This window comes from Panthera pardus, unplaced genomic scaffold, assembly GCF_024362965.1.
Source record: "Panthera pardus isolate Hobbes unplaced genomic scaffold, ASM2436296v1 HiC_scaffold_16, whole genome shotgun sequence".
NCBI classification, from domain to species: Eukaryota; Metazoa; Chordata; class Mammalia; order Carnivora; family Felidae; genus Panthera; species Panthera pardus.
This window is the reverse complement of record NW_026526721.1, coordinates 68,681,393-68,705,075: the sequence shown is the minus strand read 5'-3', so window position 1 is coordinate 68,705,075 and position 23,683 is coordinate 68,681,393. Positions and strand designations below refer to the sequence as shown.

At 48.7% G+C, this 23,683-nt stretch overlaps 1 protein-coding gene across 4 annotated transcripts in view; it reads left to right on the top strand.

Moving 5' to 3' along the window:
* The window catches only part of MYLK (myosin light chain kinase), a 278,784-nt gene that overhangs the window by 156,711 nt on the left and 98,390 nt on the right, over positions 1-23,683 (top strand). For all 4 annotated transcript variants that reach the window (XM_019448606.2, XM_053903446.1, XM_019448604.2 and 1 more), the window contains 6 exons: positions 146-311; positions 2,437-2,455; positions 3,589-4,127; positions 4,654-4,860; positions 9,853-9,987; positions 13,034-13,186. In XM_019448606.2, the coding sequence (XP_019304151.2) occupies positions 146-311; positions 2,437-2,455; positions 3,589-4,127; positions 4,654-4,860; positions 9,853-9,987; positions 13,034-13,186 (1,219 nt within the window). The remainder of the gene's footprint in view (positions 1-145; positions 312-2,436; positions 2,456-3,588; positions 4,128-4,653; positions 4,861-9,852; positions 9,988-13,033; positions 13,187-23,683) is intronic.

Here is a 23,683-nt window from a genome sequence, read left to right as displayed (position 1 = left end):
ACTCCTCTCTGAGCACGTTGACAGAGCCCGGAGCAAAGGGTTCTGCCTGTGCCTGGCGTCTGTCCCCCTGGGATTGGCAGGAGGTAGGATAGTGCCAAAAGGTAAACAGGTTTCTCTGACCAAACTACCCTCTGCCCATCCACAGGGAGATGTTCCCCTGAAGCCAAGTGCCCGTGTATCTATGTCTGAGAAGAATGGGGTACAAGTTCTGGAAATCCATGAGGTCAGCCGAGATGATGTGGGAGTGTACACGTGCATGGTGGTGAATGGGTCAGGGAAGGCCTCCATGTCGGCCGAGCTTTCTATCCAAGGTATCGACTGGTGGGCGGGCCAGTGCAGAAGGCCCCTCCTAGAAGGAGCTGCTGTTCATTACAGATCTGTGTGACACTGACCCGCCCACATACCCATGCCTTCCCTAGGGGCGAGATCTTGAACTTAGTCACTGCACTGTGCCCCACGCCTGTGTCTGCAGCCTTTTCTTCTTGCTCAGACTCCTTTTTGTATCTCTAATTGCCACTGGAAAAGTCAACGTTGCTCATGTCTCACCATCACCTCAACTTTAACCTGCCTAAGATTTAACTTATCATCTACTCTGTCCTTCTCTTCAAGTCTTCCCTCAACTTAACTCTTTCTACCCCTGGATTCTGCTTTTCCTTCTCACCCGGGCTGGGCATTTCAGCATCTCCTTTGACTCTTGCCTCCTCCTTGCTGTAGGCATCAGCCCCTATCAGTTCTCCCTAGGAAATCTCTTTGAATATGTCTCCTCTTTGCATTCCCTTTGCTCCACCACATCCAGCCTGTGGAAGCAGGAGTGTGGGCAGGGAAAGGGATTGGCATCACTCCGCAGAGTGGGAACCTTGAGCAAGGTGGGATTTGGGGGGGTCAGGGAGAGAAATGACCTTCAATCTCCTCTTCCTGTCTCAGAAACGATTCCTCCTTGCTCTCTTCACCATTGATGTCTCAGGTGTTTTTCTCAACTCACAGAGAGTTCTACGTTGCAACCCAGGACGTAATATATATATATATATATATATATATATATATATATATATATATATATATATATATATAAACATATCAAACCGAAACAAGTTTCATAAAACAGTCCTGAGTTGTACTATGTACAGTATGTGCTGGTATTCTCTATTCCATCCTATACTATCAAAAGTCCTGGTCCTGAAAGAAGTAGACTTTACAGCTCACCATGGGATGGAGACTCACTGTTGGACATTGAGAAGAGTGATTTAACCACTCCCTCTACCTGCCCTAGCACTGAATTAAAGAACTGCTCCCTTCTCAGATTCTTAATGGCAAAATGATATGTTGCCTGGGATATGTTTTAAGATACTCCCGGGGGAACCTGGGTGGCTCAGTCGGTTAAGCGTCCAACTTCGGCTCAAGTCATAATCTCATGGGTCATGAGTTTGAGCCCCATATCGGGCTCTCTGCTGTCAGAGCAGAACCCACTTCAGATCCTCTGTCCCCCGCTTTCTCTGCCCTTCCCCTTCTGGTTCTCTCTCTGTCTCTCTCTCAAAATAAATAAATAAACTTATTAAAAAATACTCCCAGAAGAAATTCCTCTAAAAACCAAAACAAAAAGGGATAAGAAAGACTGGTAAAATGTCACTATTTTTTAAATCTGAGTGATGGCTTTCAGAGTTTGTTATATCCTCTCTACTAGTGTATGTTTTGAAATTTTCCATAGTAAAATTTTAAAAAAACAATGTGGCAGGAAAAAATATATGGTATTTTTTTCTCTTTGAAGAACTGACTGTATTTTTTTTTCAATGTTTATTTTTGAGAGACAGAGACAGAGTATGAGCGGGGGAGGGGCAGAGAAAGAGGGAGACCCAGAATCCAAAGCAGGCTCCAAGCTCTTAGCTTGTCAGCACAGAGCTGGACGCAGAGCTCAAACTCACAGACCACAAGATCATGACCTGAGCTGTTGGATGCTTAACCGACTGAGCCACGCAGGCGCCCCATCCCTGTATATTTTTAAAGCAAGTATTTGTGAAAACTGGTCACTTTGGGAGGTTTGTTTTCTAGGGCCATATGTAAGTTAAACTGTTTGGGTTTGAACTTTTCAGATGTTTATTTTTGTTTGTCCCATAATTGGTTTCCTTCTGTGGCTAGTGAACAGGACAGGTCCCGTGGCGCAGAGTATGGCCACTGAGACCACCATAGATGGCCCAGGGAAGCCCTGGAAATGTTGACATTGTCTCAGGGGAGGGCTCAGAGGAGCTCATCAGATCCACCTGAGTAGTTCAGGACCAGGAAGCTGAGGGAGTGAGGGAGGTAGGAGTGGAGGTGAGGGGCAGAGTGGGAGCTGGGGACGTGAACACTCCATAAGAAATGAAAAACAGTGTTGTCTTATCACTTTCTCCTCTCGGTACCTGTAATATTCCACTAACAGTCTACCCCTCTCCCTTTTTCCAGGTTTGGACAATGCCAATAGGTATGTCTAGGCTTGTAGTCATTTCCGTCTTGGGATGCCCTGCAAGAAAAGAGGTTGTAATGGAGAAATGCCTCGAATTTCCGAGTCGTCATATAGGAGGGAGAACTGACTGTTGGGGGACATGGTTGTGTTTGGTCTCATTCTCCTGTTGCAGTAGGCCATACAGGTTCTGTAGTAGGCTTGTCATCGTGGTGAGACTCTTGAAGACACAATGCTGTCATCTTTCCCAGAGTCTGGCCAATGCCTTTACCAGTTAGCAGTCATTAGGAAGGGTGCTGTGCCAGGCAGAATCCACTCGCCCATGTAGCACGTCTTCACCAGGAGCTTCCTTGCCCATGCGTGAGGCCCGGGGCTAGACGCTGGGTCTGCAGGGTGGGCAGACATCTGGTGGAGAGAAGGGGCTTTCAGCGGAGCTGCCATAGTTACCAGCTGCCATGCATCTGAGGAAGGGTAATGGGCAGCGCTAATTTAGATTAGAGGTTCAGAGAAGCCCATCCTGAACACTTGACATTGAGCTCAGACCCTTGAAGGGTGGTATTAACCAGAAGAGGAAAAGCTCAGGGAGAGAGTATTCTCAGAAGAGGGGTGGCACGGAGGGGAGCCGCAAGAGCACGTGTGTGGCTGTAGCGTGGTAGGCGTCGAAGATAGTCTCGTGAGGTCCAGGAGGCAGCAGGAGCCGGCTCACATGGGCCATCTTGAGAAGCTCACTTTTATTCTCAGTGTACCCAAGATCAGCTGTGCTTCTCATGCAGAATCCAAAATGGATGCAGAGAACCAAATGGATCAGAGGGGGCCAGCGGGGACAAGGGGAGCCAGTTGTGTGGTGGGAACTAGGGTGGCACTTGGGTGGAGGGGGAGAAAAAAGGCTGATTGGGTAAGTGCAGACAGGACATTCTGGATTGGGATGAGGGGCAGGGAAGTGTCAGGAATGACTGCTTGCCTTCTGGGTTGGGAAGCTGAGAAAGCTGCAGAGAGAGACCTTTGCCTGTACTCTGTCTTAATTGGTAGGCTTTCATGATCCCTGGAGTCTGTGCCGTGAAGAGTAGTGTTTGTGGGTAACCAGATGATCATTCTATTTCTCCTCCTCCCTCCCCGTTGCCCGCCCCTCCCCCTGCCAAACCACCACCACACAGGTCATTTGTGAGAGGAACAAAGGCAGCCAAATCAGATATCAGGAAGGAAGTGACCAATGGAGCGACGCAGGGGCCGAAACTGGGCAGCCTGGAGCCTGCAGCTGAAAGAAAAAACTGCTCCGGCACCCAGAGAGGTGGCTCCCTGACCTGGGCTACAGGTAGCCATCCTCAGCCCCTTCGGGATGCATCCAAGCTGGAGCCGTCTGGGGACCGACCTAGGAGAGCCCTGAGCAGCCCCATCCTGCAGAAGACTTCCAGCACCATCACCCTGCAGGCCGCAAAAGTCCAGCCGGAACCAAGAGCACTGGCCTCGGGCGCCCTCTCTCCTTCTGGAGAAGACGGGGAGAGGCCAGCTGCCCCTCCTCCGGCCACCCTCCCCACCAGGCATTCTGGCCTGGGAAGCCAGGAGGTTGTGAGCAAGGTTGCTACCAGGAAAATCCCCATGGAGAGCCGGAGGGATTACACATTCCCCAAATTTGAAAGCAAGCCCCAAAGCCAGGAAGTCAGTGAAGATCAAATAGTCAAGTTCAGATGTGAGGGTGAGTAGAGCTGAAGAGGGTCACTGCCCCAGCCCACCTCACCAATGTAGCCCCTGGGTGGCTACTCCCTCCCACCTGGCCCAGAAACCACCTCACAGGGGTCTTCCCTCAGGAAGGACTCAGTCTAGTAATGTGCCTTGTTCTGGAGAAACACCCAGCAGTGGCCCGATGTTCATTGTTGGATAGGGCCTCGGCCCTGTGCCCTAATTCTTACCACTCTAGAGGGGAAAACCCATCATCAATATCACCATCAAAAAACAAGCCACAGGGGCTCCTCTTTTCTCCCTTCTGCTGGCTTTGGCTGATCTGGAGACCTGGCTTGTCTTCCTATGTCTGTCCTCCCCAAGGACCCTGCCTCCATCTTGAGATGTTTACTCCTGCACAGTGCAGGGTGAGGGGTAAGAGCCTCTTCAGTGGGAGGGCAGCTCACACCAGCCCTAGCTCCTCCCATGGGCCCAGCATGCCGCCCGCCCCGCTGGCACAGTACGCTTTCTGGGAGCCTCATGCCCTTTGCCTGGCCCTGTAGTTTCAGGGACCCCGAAGCCTGAAGTGACCTGGTTCCTGGAAGGTGCCCCCGTGAGAAGACGAGAAGGCATCGTTGAGGTTTATGAAGAAGGCGGATGCCATCACCTCTGCCTGCTCAGAGCGCGGGCCAGGGACAGTGGGAACTACAGCTGCACGGCCTCCAATGTCCAAGGCCAGGTGTCCTGTGGCTGGACTCTCTTGGTGAAACGTGAGTACACTCCTCCAGTCACCCTGGGTTTTCTGGGGTGGGGCCATCCATGGGGTGCTTCCTACACCACAGGAGTGTTGCCCCCTACCACCCCCACGCAGGGTGTACAACCCCACAGAAGCACCGTCCCCACCCACATGCCAAGGCCAAAGTCATTGCTCCAGGACCGTGACTCCTGATCAGGAGTTCATGCCACAGTCCCCTCAGAATAAGCATGCCCACACCCCATGCCCAGCCCTGCCCAGAGCTCCCTTTTCTGGGTTCCTCAGCTGTCCAAGGAGTGCCATGACTCATTCTTGTAACCACAGAGAACCAAATGTTCACTAAATATACACATTTAGAGTCATAGGAGATGATGTGGGATCCCGCATCTTTTATGTTTACTGAAATATCTGTTTATAAAAGTTATGCATGTTCACGGTGGGGGATTTAAACACAAGATGGTCTTATGACTCAGAAACATTAAAAGGTATTTTAATGTCTTTAAAACAAAATCGGCATTGTGCTGTTTGTATACTGCTTTCTATTCTAATTTGTTCATGTTACATAAGCATCTTTCTATATGATTTCTTTCTATATTACCTTAATATTCTTCAAAAACATGATTTTTAAAAAGTGTTTGCATACTTATTTTTAAGAAAGAGAGAGGGAGGGGCAGAGAGAGAGGGAGACACAGAATCCCAAACGTGGAGCTCAAACTCACGAACCATGAGATTGTGACCTGGGCCGAAACCAAGAGTCAGACACTTAACTGACTGAGCCATCCGGGCACACCTCAAAAACATGACTTGAACAGTCATATGATATTTCATAGAATAGCGTATCTGATTTAGGCTTGCTCTTATCATTGAATATTTATGTTGTTTCCATTTTTTCACTGTCGTAACAAAACTGTGATAAATATCCTTATACCCATCTATCTCTATAAAATTTCCTCCTTATTTTGAATGCTACTTAGGGACCCTCAGCCCATTGAGGAACATATTAAGCCACAGGGATAGAGTCAGCAAATTTCAGGCTGTTGGAAGTTCTATGGGACAAATACCCTTTGCCTATTTTTTTCAACAAATAAATTGCAAGAAAAAGAGGAGGAAGGAAAATTTCCAATTGGAAACTTTGATGAAAAGATACATGAGATATCAACAGTTGTAATCCATGGACTTTCTGTGGATCCTGATTGAGACACCTTTAAAAATGTTTTTTAAATGACAACACAAGGAAAATTTGAGCATCCACAAGATATTTGATATAAAGGAATTAGTGCTATTTTTAAGATATGATGGTCTTGTGGGTTTTTTTTTTAAGTCTGTGCAGTTTAGAAATATGAATTGAGTTATTTACTGGTGAAATAATATGACTTCTGATATTTTCTTCAGAAATAATCCATGTGTAGTGGGAGCTGGTGGGCATAAAAATGATATGAGATTGGCCATGAGTTGATAATTATTAAATTTGAGAAACAGGTATATGATAATCCACTGTACTGCCCTCTTTACTAGAGTGTATGTTTGAAATTTGCCATAATAAATGTTTCCAGAAAAAGAAAGGAAAAGAAAAGAACTTAGTGCTTCATCCATACAGTAGGATTCCATGCAGCCAGTAAAACAAATATGGCGGATCTGTGGGCTCTGATGGTGAAGCATGTCCAAGATATACCAGTAAGGGAGAAGAGCCAAGTGCAGAGCTGTGTGTATCATATGCTATTTGCACAAAAGGAAAAGAATCTATTTAGATATGTGCACACAGATGCTTACGTGTGCATAAAACATTTCTGGAAGGGTCCACGACTTGTCTCAAGGAAGGGAAACTGGGGATTCTTAGGAAGAGGTGGGGGTAGTCTTACTTCTCACTACATGAATACAGTTGATTTACTTCTCAATTGGGATTTTTCCTATGTTCATGAATTTCTTCATAAGAAATAGTATCCGTTTCATTTGGAGGTGGGAGTTCCTATAGAGTTCACAAGTGCAAGAGCCTGAGCCTCATCATCCCAGGCTCTATGCATGGGATGGACACATGGCATCATGTCCACCGAAAGTTAAAAAGCATCATTTTGCCAACCAACATTGTTGGAGTGTTAACTAGCATTATTATTAAATGGAAGCTGTGCATCAAGACTCTCCTTACAGTCAGGTGGGGATGAAAGAGAATGTGGTCTTCAGAGCTACCACAGACCCCGGGGCAAACGGGATGGGAATTAAGCCTGCCACAAAGCTGGCTCTTCTCACCAACAGTCAGCTGTTTGTTTTTGAATGAATGCTGCTCAGAATGTTGTAAGTCTTTGGTTAATGCCCAGAGTTCAGAAAAAGTTGAATTTGACTGTGTTTGCCAGTGTCCTTGTCACTTGTATGGAGGAGTGGATTTTAGAAGCCCTTATGCTGTCATTGCAAAAGTACTTCTCGACTCCCCCTCCTCCTGGAGACACTGGCTGGTCTAAAACCGTTCCTGATGACTTCACCAGCATGCGGGTCACCTGACACGTGTCTTTTCACCTTCTCTTGCAACACCCTCTTTCTCCCTTTTGTCCCGTTGCTGCAGAAGAGCTGTCTGCCTCTCTTACCTGGACTTCCCTCTCCATCCCTTCCTCTCTCTACAAAGATCTTATTTAATGATGATTTACTCTCCCATCATTTCTTCAATCTGTCTCCCTCTCTTTATCCAGAGTCTCTCTCACTTCTCCCTAGAAGCATGCTCTGGTCTTCCCTATGCTGAAAAAGGAAAGAAAGTCTTCCTTCTGCTCGACGGCCCCTGAAGCTCCTCCTTGATTTCTCCACTTTCACCCCAAACTTGCTGCAGCTGTAGTATTGATGCACAGCTTCCATTTGATAACAACAGCTCACACTCCGCAAAGGCCTGCTCAACGTGCCAGGCTTTGTGCTAGCATTTGTGCTAGCTTTGTGCTAAATGCTTTCTCTCTGGGGGCGCCTGGGTGGCTCAGTCGGTTGAGCGTCCGACTTCGGCTCAGGTCATGATCTCGTGGTTTGTGGGTTCGAGCCCCGCGTCAGGCTCTGTGCTGACAGCTTGGAGCCTGGAGCCTGCTTCAGATTCTGTGTCTCCCTCTCTTTCTGCCCCTCTCCCACTCGTTCTCTCTCTCTCTCTCTCTCTTTCATAAGTAAATCAGCATTAAAAAAATTTTTGTTTTAAATGACTTTGATTTTGGGTACCTGGGTGACTCAGTCGGTTAAGCGTCCGACTTCAGCTCAGGTCATGATCTCATGGTTCGTGGGTTCGAGCCCCGCGTCAGGCTCTGTACTGACATGACAGCTCAGAGCCTGGAGCTTGCTTCAGTTTCTGTGTCTCCTTCTCTCTCTGCCCCTCCCCCACTTGTGCTCTGTCTCTGTCTCTCAAAAATAAATGTAAAATAAATAAATAAATAAATGCTTTATCTCTGTTATTCCATTCAGTTATCCCAACAGTCTCGTGAGATCATTGTAGTCACACCCATGTTCCAGATGAGAATACTAAGCTGTAATGAAGCTAAATGACTTGTTGGAGGTCACACACCTTGTGAAAGGTGGCATATTTCTTACCCATGTTGGTCTGACAAAGAAGTCCGTATTTTTTCAATGGCTGTCTACGGCATTTCCCTGGGAGGGAATTTGATGTTGGCTGGGAAAAGGGATAGAAGTGCCTTCCCACAGCTCTCGAGGTAGTCTGTTCATCCCTTCCCTCAGTGGCAGTGAAGATCACATGCACCATCATTCTGACTGTAGCTGCTCTCCTGCGGCCTTCTCTCCCCGTAGGGGAGCTCTGGTGTGGGGGTAGAAGGGCGGATGTAGCTGGGCAAAAAGCCTGTCTTCACCATTGGACTTAACCTGGTCTGTAAAGTGAGCTTAAGATAGCAACCTCATGGCACTGCCACAGTCACATCTAGAAAAGTACTTGGCACATAGTAAGCCCTCAAGTACCCGTGTTTGCCCTTAAACTCCTGCAGTATAATATGGCTTACCCCTCACCACTGCCTAGACTAGCTTCTCTTGAAAAGCACTGGTGAGGCTTTTTTTTTAATGTTCATTTTTGAGAGAGAGAGAGAGAGAGTGGGGAAAGGGCAGAGAGAGAGGGAGACAGAGGATCCAAAGCAGGCTCTGCACTGACGGTGGACAGTCTGACGCGGGGCTTACAAGCTGTGAGATCATGACCTGAGCCAAAGACAGACGCTGAACCGACTGAGCCACCCCACTGCTGAGGCCTCGTCTAATCACCAAACCCATTTCCTCTTCTCAGCTGTCAGCCACCTTGACGTTTCTGCAGCATGTTCCAGTTGTAGAAGAGATTATCTATTCCTATTGCTCTTAGTTAAGATCCCCAAACTACAAAATGCTCCCCAATTCACCAATGTAGAGGGCTTCTGGAAAGTTCAGCTCAGTTGTTCTCGAATATGCATCAGAATCATGAGGGAACTTAGTAATGCATAGTCCCAGGCCCCCAGTGGTCCTGAACCATCGGCTTAGGTTGGAAAACTACAACACACGTGAGTCTTTGTCCTGGAATTGGAAAAAATAGTAATTAAAACTGAAGTGTCCTTACCAGTGGGCATGTTGTCTCTACAAGTACAAAGATATTCCCCAGATTGTGCAGGTCTGATAGAATATGTTAAAGGAGAGAAGGGGCAAGAGAAAGTGGGGAAGAAGTTTTGTGGATGCTCCAGGACGCAAAAGGAAGCCAACCTAGGAGGTGCCTGAGTCCCGGGTGCGGGGCGGGGTTTGGGGGAAGGGGTGCAGGCCCGTGTCCTGAGCACTCCCAGACCTGGGCTGTTCTGTGACTGTGAAATAGCCCCTGCCGCTTTCTCTGCCTCCCAGTCCAGGTCTCCACACCTGTGGTGCTGCCTGCCTCCGAGTGTGAAGATAGGTTAAGGTCCAGCCAGGCTCCTAAGGAAGCTCCGGGTGTTTGGGGCAGCGAGGTATCTGCCTGTGAGGCTCAGGGTGACTGCAGTCTGTCACCAGAGCAGGCCAGGGTGGTCTGAGGTGGCCTGTCTGTTCTTTGCCCTTGCAGAGCTGGCCGTGATGGAGGTGGCTCCCTCATTCTCCAGTGTCCTGAAGGACTGCACTGTCATTGAGGGCCAGGACTTTGTGCTGCAGTGCTCAGTGCAGGGGATCCCGGTCCCCCAAATCACTTGGCTGCTCAATGGTGAGTTCCCCCTGCTCCAGCCCTCTGGGTCCTTTGGCCCTGCCTGCATTCTCACTTGGCTATCCCCCATTTATTACTCAGAACCATCTATGCATAAGTAGGAAATGCTGGGTACAGAGGTCACAGGGTGCAGAAAGATCACAGCCTACTATTGTCCGGCTGGGGACACTGGACAAGTTACTATTCCTATCTGAGCATTGAGCTCTGGAAACATGGGAATAACATCAACTACCTTCCAGAGTGGCAGATGTGAAAATTAAGTTAGTTCCGTAATACAAAAAAGTTAACGTGCCTGGTACATGGGTGCACAGGCAATTTGGTTCATTTTTGTGGCCAGGCTCATAGTAGACCCTCAATAAACATTTGTTGAGTCAATAAATGAACAAATTAAATTAGTGAACCACACTAGAAGTTACTCATGGAACCTCACCTTTTATTTAGCGGCAGTTGGTTTGGGGATTCATAGACCAGTAATTTTTTTAATGGTATAGTCCTAGAGAGACATGCCAACTTTTTGTTTGTTTGTTTTTGCCTGGTACGGTCTTTTGGAAAAAAATTGGTTATCTTGTATTATCACTCTTCTCTTTTTAAAAAAGCCTTTCAATTCCAAAATTATGGGAGGAATCTAATTTTAGAACTAACAACACTTCATAACATTGATGCCATTGAGCAGCGTCTGCTTTGGGGATCCACAAGGAGGGTGAAGGGGCCCCTGCCCATCAGGAGACAAAGGGCACTTCTCCTCTACTGTCGAGTGGTCGGATGACCTTGGACACCCCACTTTACCTCTCTGGGCATCAGCTTCTTTATGGGTGAGGAAATGGGCTGGAACAAAAGGTTTGGGACCTCAGCCAGTTTTCAGGGCTGATAGAATATGCCCCTCAAGGGACAGCGGCACCTGTCACCTATGCACCAAATAGCCCCTAGTTGTTTATCCCGTTGACGTGTTACTTATAAACCTTCCTAGTTGGTATGGTTTGCTTAGGCTGTGGTAGAAATTATCTCTAGTGAGTGAGAGAAGGTTCCATGTAGTCTTTCTATGTGTCATCTTCTTGGACAAATAAGTGAAAATTGAGGTCGCCCTTCCCTCCACTCCTCACTATGGACAGAGCTTCTGTCGGATCCTGTGACTGACTACAAACAGGCAGCCTCCTTGCAGCTGGAACAGAACATGGGCATAAAAGACTAGTCAAGGATCTGAGTAAGAGAGTTTCACTTCCATCTGGCTCAGAATCCAGACCAGAGGTCCAGACACATTTTCTATAAAGGGCCAGATAGTAAATATTTTCAGCTTTGCTGGCCATACAGCCTCTGTCACAACTACTCAACTGTGCTACTGTGGCATAAAAGCAGCCAGAGGCAAGTTGTAAATGAATAAGTATGGCAGTGTTGCAATAAAACTTTATTTGTGGACACTGAAATGTGAATTTCATATGATTTTCACGGATCACAAAATATTTTACCTTTGATTTTTTTTCAACGATTTAAAATATGTAAGAACTATTCTTAGCTTGCAGACCATACAAAGGCAGGCCGAAGATCAGATTGGGCCTATGAGCAATAGTTTGCTGACCCCTGGTCTGCACCCCTCAGGACTGGGAAAAGCAACCCCACCTTCTTATTCTTGGTGAATCTTGGCATTTCCACACCATTACCACTAGAGGGAGAGCATGCTCAAGTTCCCTTGGCTGCTGACTCTGGTCTTCCCAGTCTTGGGGTCCGAGAGTTCTGGGTCTCCCAATTCTATAATTCTGAGTGCCCTGAGCCAACAGCTCCTTTCTGGGGGGCCACCATTCCATCCCACGCTTGTAGGGCCAAAATGAGTTACCCCCCAGTAACAAAAGAGGTCTCAAACATTTTATTGGCACATTTCGACAGCAGAGGCCCTTTGATGGCAGTCATGGAATGTACTGGTATTCTCAAGGAAGATAGGTTTTAGGGCATCATTTTCACAAAAAGCAAAGAGTAGTGTTCAGTCATCTCAGTAGCAGGATCCTGACCCCCTTCATGAAGTGCAGTAGGTAGGGCAGAATCTCTTCTCTCCTGCCCTATGGCATGCTTGCTTGGCAGTCTCTGCAGACTGTCCCAGAGACACAAAGTGTTGCTATGTGCATAAGAAAACATTGCATTGCAGGGAGAGGACTTCTTTCTGCACTTTGTCCCTCCCCTACCGCCCATCCTCAATTTTATGAAATGCAAACCAGGACCCTGGGGCCTGACAAGGGAAGAAATTGACAGTTGCTTCCTATATGGTGAATGGACACATTCCTGTTCTAAGGCCAGAATATTCAGTAATGAGATTTTTTTTTTCCCCCTGGAAATGAAAGCTGACATCCTGGAATGATAAAGTCCCAGGAACATATAGCATTAAGGAAACCAATGACGTTCATAGCATGTGCCTCTATCTCCATGAAGGACTTTATGTGACCGGAATAAAGGGCATCTTGTAGCAGGGACTCTGAGAAGAAGGGACTAGAGTCATTTTAGTTTCCCATATTTATCTTTTCCATGGACCCTAAAATGTACTGAAATGGACCCAACTGCAACATCAGGTGGAGGTCACACAACTGCCTTCTGATGAATATCTGCAGTGGGAATGAAGTCATTATTTCTGGAGATGTCTAAAAGGACCCAGGAGCCTCATGTTGTCTGGGTGAGGCCTGTTGTGCCTGAAGCTGGGCTGTGGGCCAGATGACCCTGTAAGATTCTTTCCAGGCTCAGAATTCTGTGAAGTCCAGGATGTGGATGTAAGGACTGTTTGTTTAAACAAAATGCACAGAACTATGTCCCTTTCCCTTCTGCATTCTCAATGCCTCCAGAATCTCCCCCCACAGTCCTGCCCGCCCCAGCCTTGCTCCTGCACCTCCCTCCATGGCACCTGCAAGCCTCTGTCCAGCTGGCTAGGAGTGGGCCTGCCATGTCATCGGCCCCCGGTGGATCTGAGCAAGCGTGGTGACATGACAGCAGCAGCCCTGCAGAGGACAGGGCTCACATCCCCTCCACTGGAAACCCCTTGGCCTGAGCCCTCCTGTGCTTGCCTCCACAGAGCAGCCCATCCAGTACGCTCACTCCTCCTGTGAGGCCGGCGTGGCCGAGCTCCACATCCAGGACGCCCTACCGGAGGACGATGGCATCTACACCTGTCTGGCCAAGAACACCTTGGGGCAGGTGTCCTGCAGCGCCCGGGTCACTGTCCATGGTAGGAGCCTCTGGGCACCTCTCTAGAAGCACCTTTGCTGCAGACATCTGCTTTGGAGAAAGAGCACTGCACCTGAAGGCAGGCAGGTGGAGGAAATAGCCTCTAGAATGGCCTCACAGTGACAGGGGTGTGCCAGGGCAGATGAATATTCAAAAGCCAATTCCCCACCTCCTCACCCGACCTGGGCTAAGGGAAGATTCAAGGGAAGGAGGCAAGGGCTCCCAGTGTGAAGACTTTGCACACTGAAAAATGACTTAGGAGGAGTACTCACGTACTCCCTTAGGACTTAGGTGTCTCACAAATGCCACCTCCCGTGCCGGGGGCTACTGGGTAACAGAGTGCTGGTATTGAGGCTTTGAGAGGGTTGCAGGTTGTTCCCCTTTTCCTTCTGCCCCTGCTCCTCCCCACCAGCCTGGGCTCATTTTCATACATCACCAGCATGGTGTCCAGTAATCTGATTATCATGGTCATCCATTGATCCTCGCCAAGCCCTTAGTCCCAGGAAGTTTCAGGGGAGCCACAGCACTCAAGACACAGCTGTCTGCGCTGTGGTGTCAGCAGGCATGGTGACAGTGCCTGGGGAATGCTTCCCAGGGCCAGGGTGTTCAGGTAAGCCTGCCTCCCCACCCTCACCCCAGCCTGGGCCCCCAGCTCCTGGGTGTGACTGGGGCCTGGGTGCTTGAACCGGGTGCGCTGTGCTCTGTTTTCCCAGCAGACTGGCAGGAGACCATGTCTCTTCTCTCCATCCCCCAGGGTTCAGGCCTCATGGGGAGAGTCTCCCTGTAACGTGAACAGCCACCTTCTGGGAGGCCACAGGACATGGTTTCATTGAAAAGAGCAAGAGGAAAATCATGTGCTGGTTACTACCTTAAATGCTTTCTTCTTTAGACCTCAGCAGCCCTGGGGAGGGCAGTGCTCTCCCTCTTTTACACAGAAGGGTCTGGAGGTCTCAAAAAGTTAATGCAACTTGCTACGCACACAGGCTAACAAGTGGAGCTGGCCTTTCAGACCCACATCCTCATGACCCCAAGCCTGTGCTCATTCCCATGCCTGGCCCTTTTCTAGAGCATGCATCCTCTGGCCCAAAGGGAGAGTCTGGGTCCCGTGGGCTCAGCAGTGTCACCCCTTAGGGATTAAGGGACTCATGGTGAGGCTGGCTCTGTGAGGTGCCCTGCCAAGAAAGGGCACATGCCCTGGCCTCCCCAATATCTCTGAAGTTCTCTGGTATGGAGTCATCACTCGGGACCTGGCCTCTGCTTTCTTTCAGGAAGCTGTTCACACCCAGGTGGGAGCCTGAGTCTGACTCCTGGGAATTTGTCAGCCAGAATTCTGGCTGTCATTATCTATCCCCTTTATCCTCACAGATCTCATTTCATGGCTCTTTGAGGGGCCTCGGGAAATTGTAGTAATGAAACAAGAAGAGATCTGAGCCTCCTCTCCTTGGCAGCGGCCCTCACCTTCCCAACAGGGGACTCTCCTTGGAGGTCCACACGGCCTACCCCACAGTCTAGTAACAGGCGAGAGGGCCAGAATGACATGTGATGAGTCTACTGTCTGAGACTCTCCTGGCTAGCTTCAGCCAGCGGCCCTGCTAATCCAGTGCCTGTCCCCACTTGCCTGGCTTTAGATTGGATTAAAGAGACCCAGCTGGGCTAATAGCCCTACTGGAGGTGGGGGTCCCCAGACAAAGGATCAAGGGGTCTTTGGGGCTGTCCTCCATGTCCCCAGGTCTGTGGGAGGAGTGAGGCTGGGGTGATTGCCTATCCAAACATGTTTTAAAGCAGAAACAGGTCCTCAGCAAGAACTCTGCCAGAGCCCTTTGGGTTTGCTCTGAGGACAGCCCTGCGTGGGTGAGAACTCCCTCCCGGTGTGGGGATTTACTGGCCTGTGAAGGCCAAACAGAGGCTGAGATACCATAAATGGTGAAGCAGGCTGAGAGACGCAGCCACGCGCTCGAGCCGCAGGGCTGGGCCATCTGCACAGGAGTGGGGTGGGCTGAGCCTGCCTGCCGCCGTGGCACCCCGGGCCCTGCCCCAAGGCGGCTCGGCTCAGGGCTGGGGGCGGCTGCAGGCTCTACTCTACCGAGTGCTGTTCCAGCCTCCGCGTAGCTGCCCAGGGTCTGGCCTTTCTGCTACCCTCAACGTGCTGGGGGCCACAGTCTCATCGTGGCTGTGCAGCAGGCTGCCCAGTGACCTGAGTTCCATTCGACTCTCCGGGTCTCATCTTCCTCTTCTGTGCAGTGGGGACACTGATAGTCACAGTCCCCAGTACTGTGAGGATTAAGTTAATGAATGCATGTAATGTCTTCTGAACAGAGGACGTGCTCAGTGTATGCTGACCCCCACTTTTAAACAAGGTAAAATGCCAAGTCTAACCAGTTTTACCAAAGGACCAACTTTGCGACAGTGGATAGGTGATTGTGTGACGGTCTGTATACCTGTTCGTTGGTTTCTAGTGAAGGGAGAAAATCAGAATCAGAGAAGGGAGGCATTGGGCCAGACAGGAGAACCAGAGGAGCAAGCCATTCTAGGGACTCTGGCCACGAGAGGGCGCCCTTGAGCAGAGTGCCCTCTCTGGTTTCCAGGGAGAGGTGGTTTCCAGGGCGGCTGGCTCTGCCGGAGGCAAGATGAGCGGGAGAGTCCCACAGATGCTGAGGAAGGCCAGGCATGGATGTGCTCTTTGTCACCTCTTTAGCCAAGGTTTTGTAATCCAGAAATCGCTGGCCCAGCACTCTGACATGATTTCTGCAGCCAGCTTACCCGGCTTTCTCTGCCTCCTCTCCACGGCAACCCCTTTCTCCAAACTCTGTCTATCTCCCCCAACAGATGTCACTTCCTCTAGGAAGCCCTCCCTGGAATCCCCAGAATGAGTTATCTTACTGGCTGAAGCACCCTTATCACTGTGCTTATTTGTCAGTAAATCTGTACTGAACCCCTGCTTTGTGCCAGACATCATTCTGGGGAGGCTGCCATGGGCAGGATTGATAAGCTCTGCCTTCATGGTGTGTACATTCTGATGGGGAGACACCCAACAACCAGCACCTGGTTTAATCCAATACTGACATAGAAAGGTACAAGGGGTCCTTTTGGATGGTGGGTGGTGAAGGAAGGCTCTAGGCAGAGGTAACTTTTGAACAGAGACTTCAGTGAGCTGGAGAGAGTGCTCCAAAAGCAGGCAGTACAGTAAGTGCAAAGGCCCTAAAATTCAGAACAAGATCAGCCTGTTCAAGGAACAGTGAGATAAACCATGTGGCTGGAGCATGGTGAGTGGGTGGCCAGCGGTAGAGAGTGAGTTCAGGAAGAGACGCAGGGGCGCATCAAGCAGGGCCTCTATGGGTAAGGAGCTCGCAATTTTATTCTTACTGTGGAATTTTACTCTAATTGCTGTTTCGTTGTCTTCCCTGCCAGACTATTGGCTCTCTGCATGCAGGGACCGTGTCTTACTCATTACTGCATGTAGAATGGGGCCTGCTCTGTGAGCATGTGTTCAGTGAATGGATAAAGGCACACGGAGGTCAGTGATCTCCCCAGGGTACCCCTCTGCCTCCCCACTTGCCTGGGTGCTCAGTACTCATTAGCATGTGCAAGAAATCCACAAACTAGCTCTCAAGAGACCCTCAACAAATATTCCTCCTTTCCTGCACCCTCCCTAGAAATAAAATCCCCAGTAGTTAACCAGACAATGAAAGCCCTCCCTCACCACCCCGACCCAGGATGGAGACTAAAGGGTGATTAATCTAAATTCCTGCAAAGCCCAGGAAGATCTGAGGGAGAGTAAATATTTCAGTGTATTTGGACTGAGTCATTGGGGTTAGGGAGACACTTCCTTAGGCTAGAATATTTTAGTTTATCTCCCCCTGAAGTATCTTTGTCAAGGCTAAAATTCTTAAGTGACTAGATTTGCTAACTTGCTAACTGTGCCCATTTTGACAGAGTGTCTCAGCCTAATGGTTGTTTATTTAACTGAAAGTTTACTGGGCCTCTTTTCTTTTCTTTTTTTAATGTTTTTATTTATATTTGAGAGAGAGAATGAGCACACAAGCAGAGAAAGGGCAAAGAGAGAGGGGGACAGAGGATCCAAAGTGGGCTCTCTGCTGACAGCAGAGAGCCCAATATGGGGCTCAAACTCATGAAGCTTGAGATCATGACCTGAGCCGAGGTTGAACACAGCTGACTGAGCCACCCAGGTGCCCCCACTTGCTGGGCCTCTTAAAGGCATCTCAGGACATGAACTGTTGGTAAATTAAAAACAAACAAACACACTGATTTCTAGAGTAAAAAAAAAAAAAGAAAAGCATATTTATTAGAGTATTTGTTTTTGGTGAAGATACCCTAATGAAAACACTAGTGCCAGGGAGGTCAGCCATCGCTGGACAGTGAGAGCATCAGTAGAAGCCCAGATTGCTTTCAGGTGAATGGCAGGCACTCTGTGGGGCAGCTCGGAGCCCGGACAGCCCCCTGCCACCACCTCTCTCCCGTTCTATGCTCAGGTACTCTGGATGGTAGTGTCGGGCTCGGACCCTACCATCTGTAAGCTTACAAGCACTGAAAACATTTATAATACTTATGTTAGCTCAAGAGAAACTTACTGAAGAAGAATAAACATGAGTTCTGATTTTTTTTGTCCTTTAAGAACCTTGGTCCACCCGCAACATCTGTTCAAAAGTCTTTTAAATGTTTTTTTAAAATTTATTTATTTATTCTTGAGAGAGAGAGAGAGAGCGTGGGGAAGAGAGGCAGAGCATCCCAAACAGCAGCCCAAGCTCAGCGAGGAGCCCAAGGCGGGGCTCAATCCCACGACCCTGGGATCATGGCCTGAGCCAAAAGCAAGAGTCGGACGCTCCATCGACTCAGCCACCCGGGCGCCCTGCAGTATTCTAGTTTTATATAGGCTGACTGTAACAGAAATAGGGTTGTGCAACATGTGGGTTCTTCATGTCACAGAAAGACCTCTGAGTACACATGTGTACATATGTGTCCATATTATTGAACTGTGGCCTTATTTTACTAATTGGACAATTAAAGATGTAGAACTGTCTACTTCTCCAACCCACTGTTGGTCATATCTGTCATTTATTTGCTTGGAGTCCTTGGTCAAAATGCCATCCAGAATTACAGCTTTGTGTCCCTAACAGCAAAATGTGATCTGTGCTATGACAGTGTGGTGGAGAATGTGGTTCCCAGGCCCTCGTTTGGAGGGAAGATTGGGTGGTTTGGATGCTGTACCTTTACGTTTAGAGTTTGATTATAACCTCTGAGTCAGTAAGAAGGCTGTGGTTGCAATGATTCCTGCTTCCCATCCAGCAGCCCCGTCATTACTGGTCAGAGATCTTTTGGGGAGTGTCATATGTCATTGTTTCCTTTCATTCTTTTCCTTGCACACTTCTATTCCCACTTGTTTCTTAGGTTCTAGAGAAGTCAGTTGGGGGAAGAAAAGCCAACTGAGCAAGGCTCTGCAGGGAAGAATCTCTTTTTACGACACAGAAGTTTTGTTGAATCACCAAGTAGGTTTATGTGCTGAGGAGACAGACTTTTGTTGGAAGAGAATTCACATACCTTCCCGAGGATTCACACCTTGCATATAGGAAGGGGCTAGGTGAAGGTAAGCTTACTTTGATGAGTACTTTGATCAAAGTAAGCTTACTTTGATGAGTACTTTGATGAGTACTTACTTTGATGAGTAGAGTCAACAGTGATAGCATTTAGGGAAAGGAGGAGGCCAGTCTGTGATCCCTGGACCATGCTGGACTTTGAGCACCAAATAAAGAAAGAAGGGAAGACTGCTTCCAGAACTCCCCGTCAGTTGGTGATTTACTGAATTTCCATAGTATAACAGGGTTTGGAGTGAATCCGAGTTGCTGCTGGAATGGTATTGTGCCTTGTAGTGACTAAGCAGAACAGCTTGCCAGTCCTTTTCCCTCCAGCTGTGCAGTTGCAAGAGGTCTGTGTGTCTGTGCATGGAGGCATTAGGAGATGGGGTGTTAGGAAGTAGGGGAGGGCTATTCCACGTCCATTTTCATTGGGTGACCACCTGTGAATCCAGGGATGCGGGCAAGCTGCTGATGGACAAGCCCTGAGGCTCTGAGAGTGGGACTCAGTAAATGGCCACGACAGCAATAGGCGATGCTCCCTCCATAGGGGAGAGTCCTGGGGGCTCCTTAGATGGTAGGGTGTTTCCCACCAACACTGTCTGTGTTTTATATGTCTGTGTCATCTGTTTAAACACTTCACCACAGTTTTTTGTTGTAATCGGAAATAAGTTTTGAATGAGCTGGGAGCCTGCTGGGGACCATTTTCAAGACAAACGACTCAAAGTGTAAACATGTGTATTTAATGCAAGTTTGGATCCATAAACATGGGCCTTTGAAGAGCATCAGGTGGGCTAATAAAAGACAGGTGGAGAAAATGCTTTTTTTTCCTCTTAAAGTTTATTTACTTATTTTGAGAGAGAGGGCAGGTGAGTATTGGGGGGTGGGGCAGAGAGAAAGAGAGAGAGAGACTGAGAATCTCAAGCAGGCTCCACACTCAGCGCAGAGCCTGATTTGGGGCTTGATCTCATGAACCATGAGACTACGACCCGAGCCGAAATCCAGAGTCAGACACTTAACCAACTGAGCCACGCCAAAAAATGCTTTGAGCCACCCCAGAAAATGCTTCTCTAGAGAATTCTGAATTGTTTTTCCTGTTAAACCCATGGAAAGGAAAGGAAGGAGCCAAAGGGAAGAATAGGGGGATCATTGTAGTACAGAGGGAGGGCTGAGATCACAGCCAGCCACTGGGACTGAGGCCGCAGAGGTTTCTTAATTTCAAGCCCAAGAAAAGCTAACAGCCTTGCTCATGTCTCCAGGTTTGAGGAATGAGTTATACAGGCTATTGTATAAGAATTAGAACAGTAACAAAGTACACCTGCTATGTGGGTATTTAACTCTTCCTCTGAATAGGAGCTTCTCAAAATATAATATTGTATTAATACCAGTTCATGCGAGTGTTTTAAACTATCAATTAATGTTTTTAAGGAGGACCTTTTTTTTAAGTTTATTTATTTATTTTGAGCAGAGAGTGTATGCATGCAAGCGGAGGAGGGGCAGAGAGCAGGAGAGAGAGAATCCCAAGCAGACTCCATACTGTCAGCACAGAGCCCAACACCGGGCTTGACCTCATGAACTGTAAGATCATAACCTGAGTCGAAAACAAGAGTCTAACGCTTAACCAACTAAGCCACACAAGAGCCCCGAGGAACATTTTTTTAATAGACAAAGTCTAATCGGTTAGAAAAGCTGGCTCATCTTACTTAATTCCAGTAACAAGTCCACTTTCCACCTTTGAGTTAACTCTGTGTGACAGGTGGAGGAAGCCCTTGCTGGGAGGAGAGGCATTTGCCCACCAAACCTGGCTAGTTAGCTGCAGAACCAGGCCTGCGGCTGCTCAGCCCCCATGCCACCCCCTCTGGTTCTTGGGGACCTCGACAAGTTCTCTGCTGGATGCTTCTTCACTGGAGAAAGAAGTTCATGTTCAAGTTCATGACACGATTCTGCAAAAACAGTTTCTGATGAGTCAAAACAGAGCATGGCCAAGGAGGAAAAACCCGGAGGGTCAGTAGGGCCCTTCCTTTTCCCTCCATCCATTTTTGCTCTGTCCTCTCTCCTGCTCCTCCCCCTTCCCCACTACCAGCTTTAATCGATACGGCATCATTTTGGCTTATCAACAAACTGCTTCTAAGTATTCCTGGTCTCAGTCCTTGTATTTCCATGGAAGACAGGTTTGATTCATTCCCTTTCTCTCCAAATGGAACGGGGCACCCAGTAGCTAGCTACTCAGTTAAATGACCGAGTGAGTCCATGAGTGACTAGAGAGTCATCAGCCAAGTGACCAGGTACCAGAGCCATGGATGAGTTCATGTTCAATCTTTAATCCTGTGCCAGTAAATCAAGGGGGCTCGGCCCTTCCTGGAGCCCAGAGAGAAGGCCTTCTCTGGGCTTGGTCTCAGCAGAGCAGCAGGAAGCACAGATATGGGGGAAACCTGAGTGTATTTAGTCCAGCCCCATTTGAGCTGGGTAGCGCATCTGTCACTGGGTCCCCCGGACCTCTCCCTTGCCATCTGTGTGCCACAGCCAGTGTCTGCCCTCCCCAGATGAAGAAGGCTCAGGTTCCCTGGGCCACTGGGGGCCTTTCGTCTCAGACCCTGGCCCCTGTCCCCCTGCTTCAAAGCAGGACTGTGCCAGATGATAGCTAAAGGACGACCCCAGAGGCCCACCTCTCTCAGGTAACTGGTGAGTCTGGGCATGGACACAAACAACAGCAGAGAGCTCCCAGTGGAATCTAGGTGGCTGGCCTTTGTTCTCAGGGCAGCAGGGCAGCATCCAGACCAGATCCCTGGTGGCCATGTCAGCCCCGGTATCTTATGACAGGCCACCTCCCTTCTCTGAGCTGACATAAAATGAGGACACCACCTGCCCTCCCTCTGAGGATGTTGAGGGTGACACTGAACCAGCTGCGATCATCTTTCTAAACCCCCAAGTGCTGGACTCTGCAAAGCATTGTTGTGACGATGTCACAACAGAGAGGCGGCTGTTAATGCCCTTCCAGACATCTGTCTGGTTAAATGGGAGTGCCCTAGTTTGGAGGATGGTTCTCATTTTAGTTATGGTCAGATTGAGTGTACCCAACCAAAAAGATGGGTTAGGAAAGGCAAAAATTTTTTAAAAATTTATTTATTTTTATACTTTTTATAAATATACTTATTATACATTTTGCATGTTGCTTCTTTTAATTATCTAAAAACCCAGCAGTGCTTATCATGCATTATACACTTATCAACACTGTATCATCATCAAGAACTGATGATAACTGGGGTGCCTGGGTGGCTCAGTCGATTAAGCATCCGACTTCAGCTCAGGTCATGATCTCACAGTTTGTGGGTCTGAGCCCTGTATTGGGCTCTGTGCTAACAGCTCGGAGCCTGGAGCTTGCTTTAGATTCTGTGTGTCCCTCTCTCTCTGCCCCTCCCCTGCTCACACTCTCTCTCTCTGACCCTCAAAAATAAATAAGCGTTAAAAAAAAATAAAAGAAAAAACTGATGATAACTGTGGGTCAGGGGGCTCGCTTCAGATCACACAGCTGGAGCTAGGAGTTCAGAGCACCAGTTTCCCTCTGTCTTCTTATTTTATCTAAATCTGTGCAAGAGTGAGCATAAACTGATGCACAGTGCACAGGCCACAGTGAGACAGAAGAATTTGGCTTTGGAATTAAATGAAATACACATGCCTGGCTCTTTTTACCTGGCTGGCCCTTGCTTTGCTTTAGCTTTCCTCCCCTGGCCAGGGTCTAGGTCGTAGGTCAGCAGGTAAGATGTCTGTCCTTGTGGAGGGTTCACCACTGGAGAAGCCTGGCTCCCTTGGAAGAGATGGCCTCCAGAGCATCTGGTCTTACCACCAGAAGGCCTGGGTATGAGCTCTAGGTCGGCCTGTAACTGGCCCCGTGACCTTGAGCACGCCCTGGCCTCTCTATCAGTGAAGTGGGGTGGTGGTATTGGGACTGGGGCTTCAGGGTTCTAGTGAGGGCTGCTTTTCTTGGGCTGCGTACAGAAAACTACTTGCCCCAGAACTGAGATCCTCACTGGCTCCTTAGTCCCAGTGCGGAGTGTGTGTGTAGGGAGGCTTGGTTGGTTTCTCACCCTGAGAAGAACTTGGGGCGATTGAATGCTAGGGATGACTCAGCCATTCACTAGCCTAGATTCAGTCACACTGGTCCCATGTGAGCCCAGACTGCAGGTCTGAGGCCAGGTTCATTCTGCACACTTACTTCCAATAACTTCTGTCTGCCCTCCGTCCAGGCTCAGGGCCTGGGGAAGACAGAGCAGGTCTTCCTGGGACCATGGCGGCATGGGACTCAGTGTCTCCTAGGCCAGGCACCCACAAGATAGTCATCCACTCATGTCTCTCCTGGAGTGGGTGCAGCCAGGTTGTTCTCTAATTATTTTACCTCTATCCCAGGAGAGTTTTAAGCAATACATTTGTATTCCTAACAGTATTTGCCTCGGGTCATGTAAAAATGAGTCTGTGATCCTTGGGTGAGGGCCCCATCTGTGTTCCTTTGCAGCTGATAATCCACAAGTAGTGGAGCCCAGGTGAGGAAGTGTGAGTCAACACCCGTGTCAGCCTCACACAGAAGGTCTCATTGGTGTTGAATAGTCATACAAAGTATGTTCACATGTTATCTCTTTAAAACTCCCTAAGTCCCAGGATTATACTGTCATTACCTTAAATACAGGGGAGGACATTGAGCTTCAGAGAGAGGCCCCGGCCTCAGACCCTACATTTCCTATGGCTTTCAGAGCACCAGTAAGCTGCTGCATGGAAGGCAGTGGCCAGGCTACCCTCACAGGAGAGGGAGGCACAGATCTACTTTTAGTCCCCACTGGCTGAGACCCATAAGGTGTGGGCCAGGAAACTTGGCAGGGGGAAGACCAGAGAGAGGGTGGGGGCCAAGGAAGAGCCAC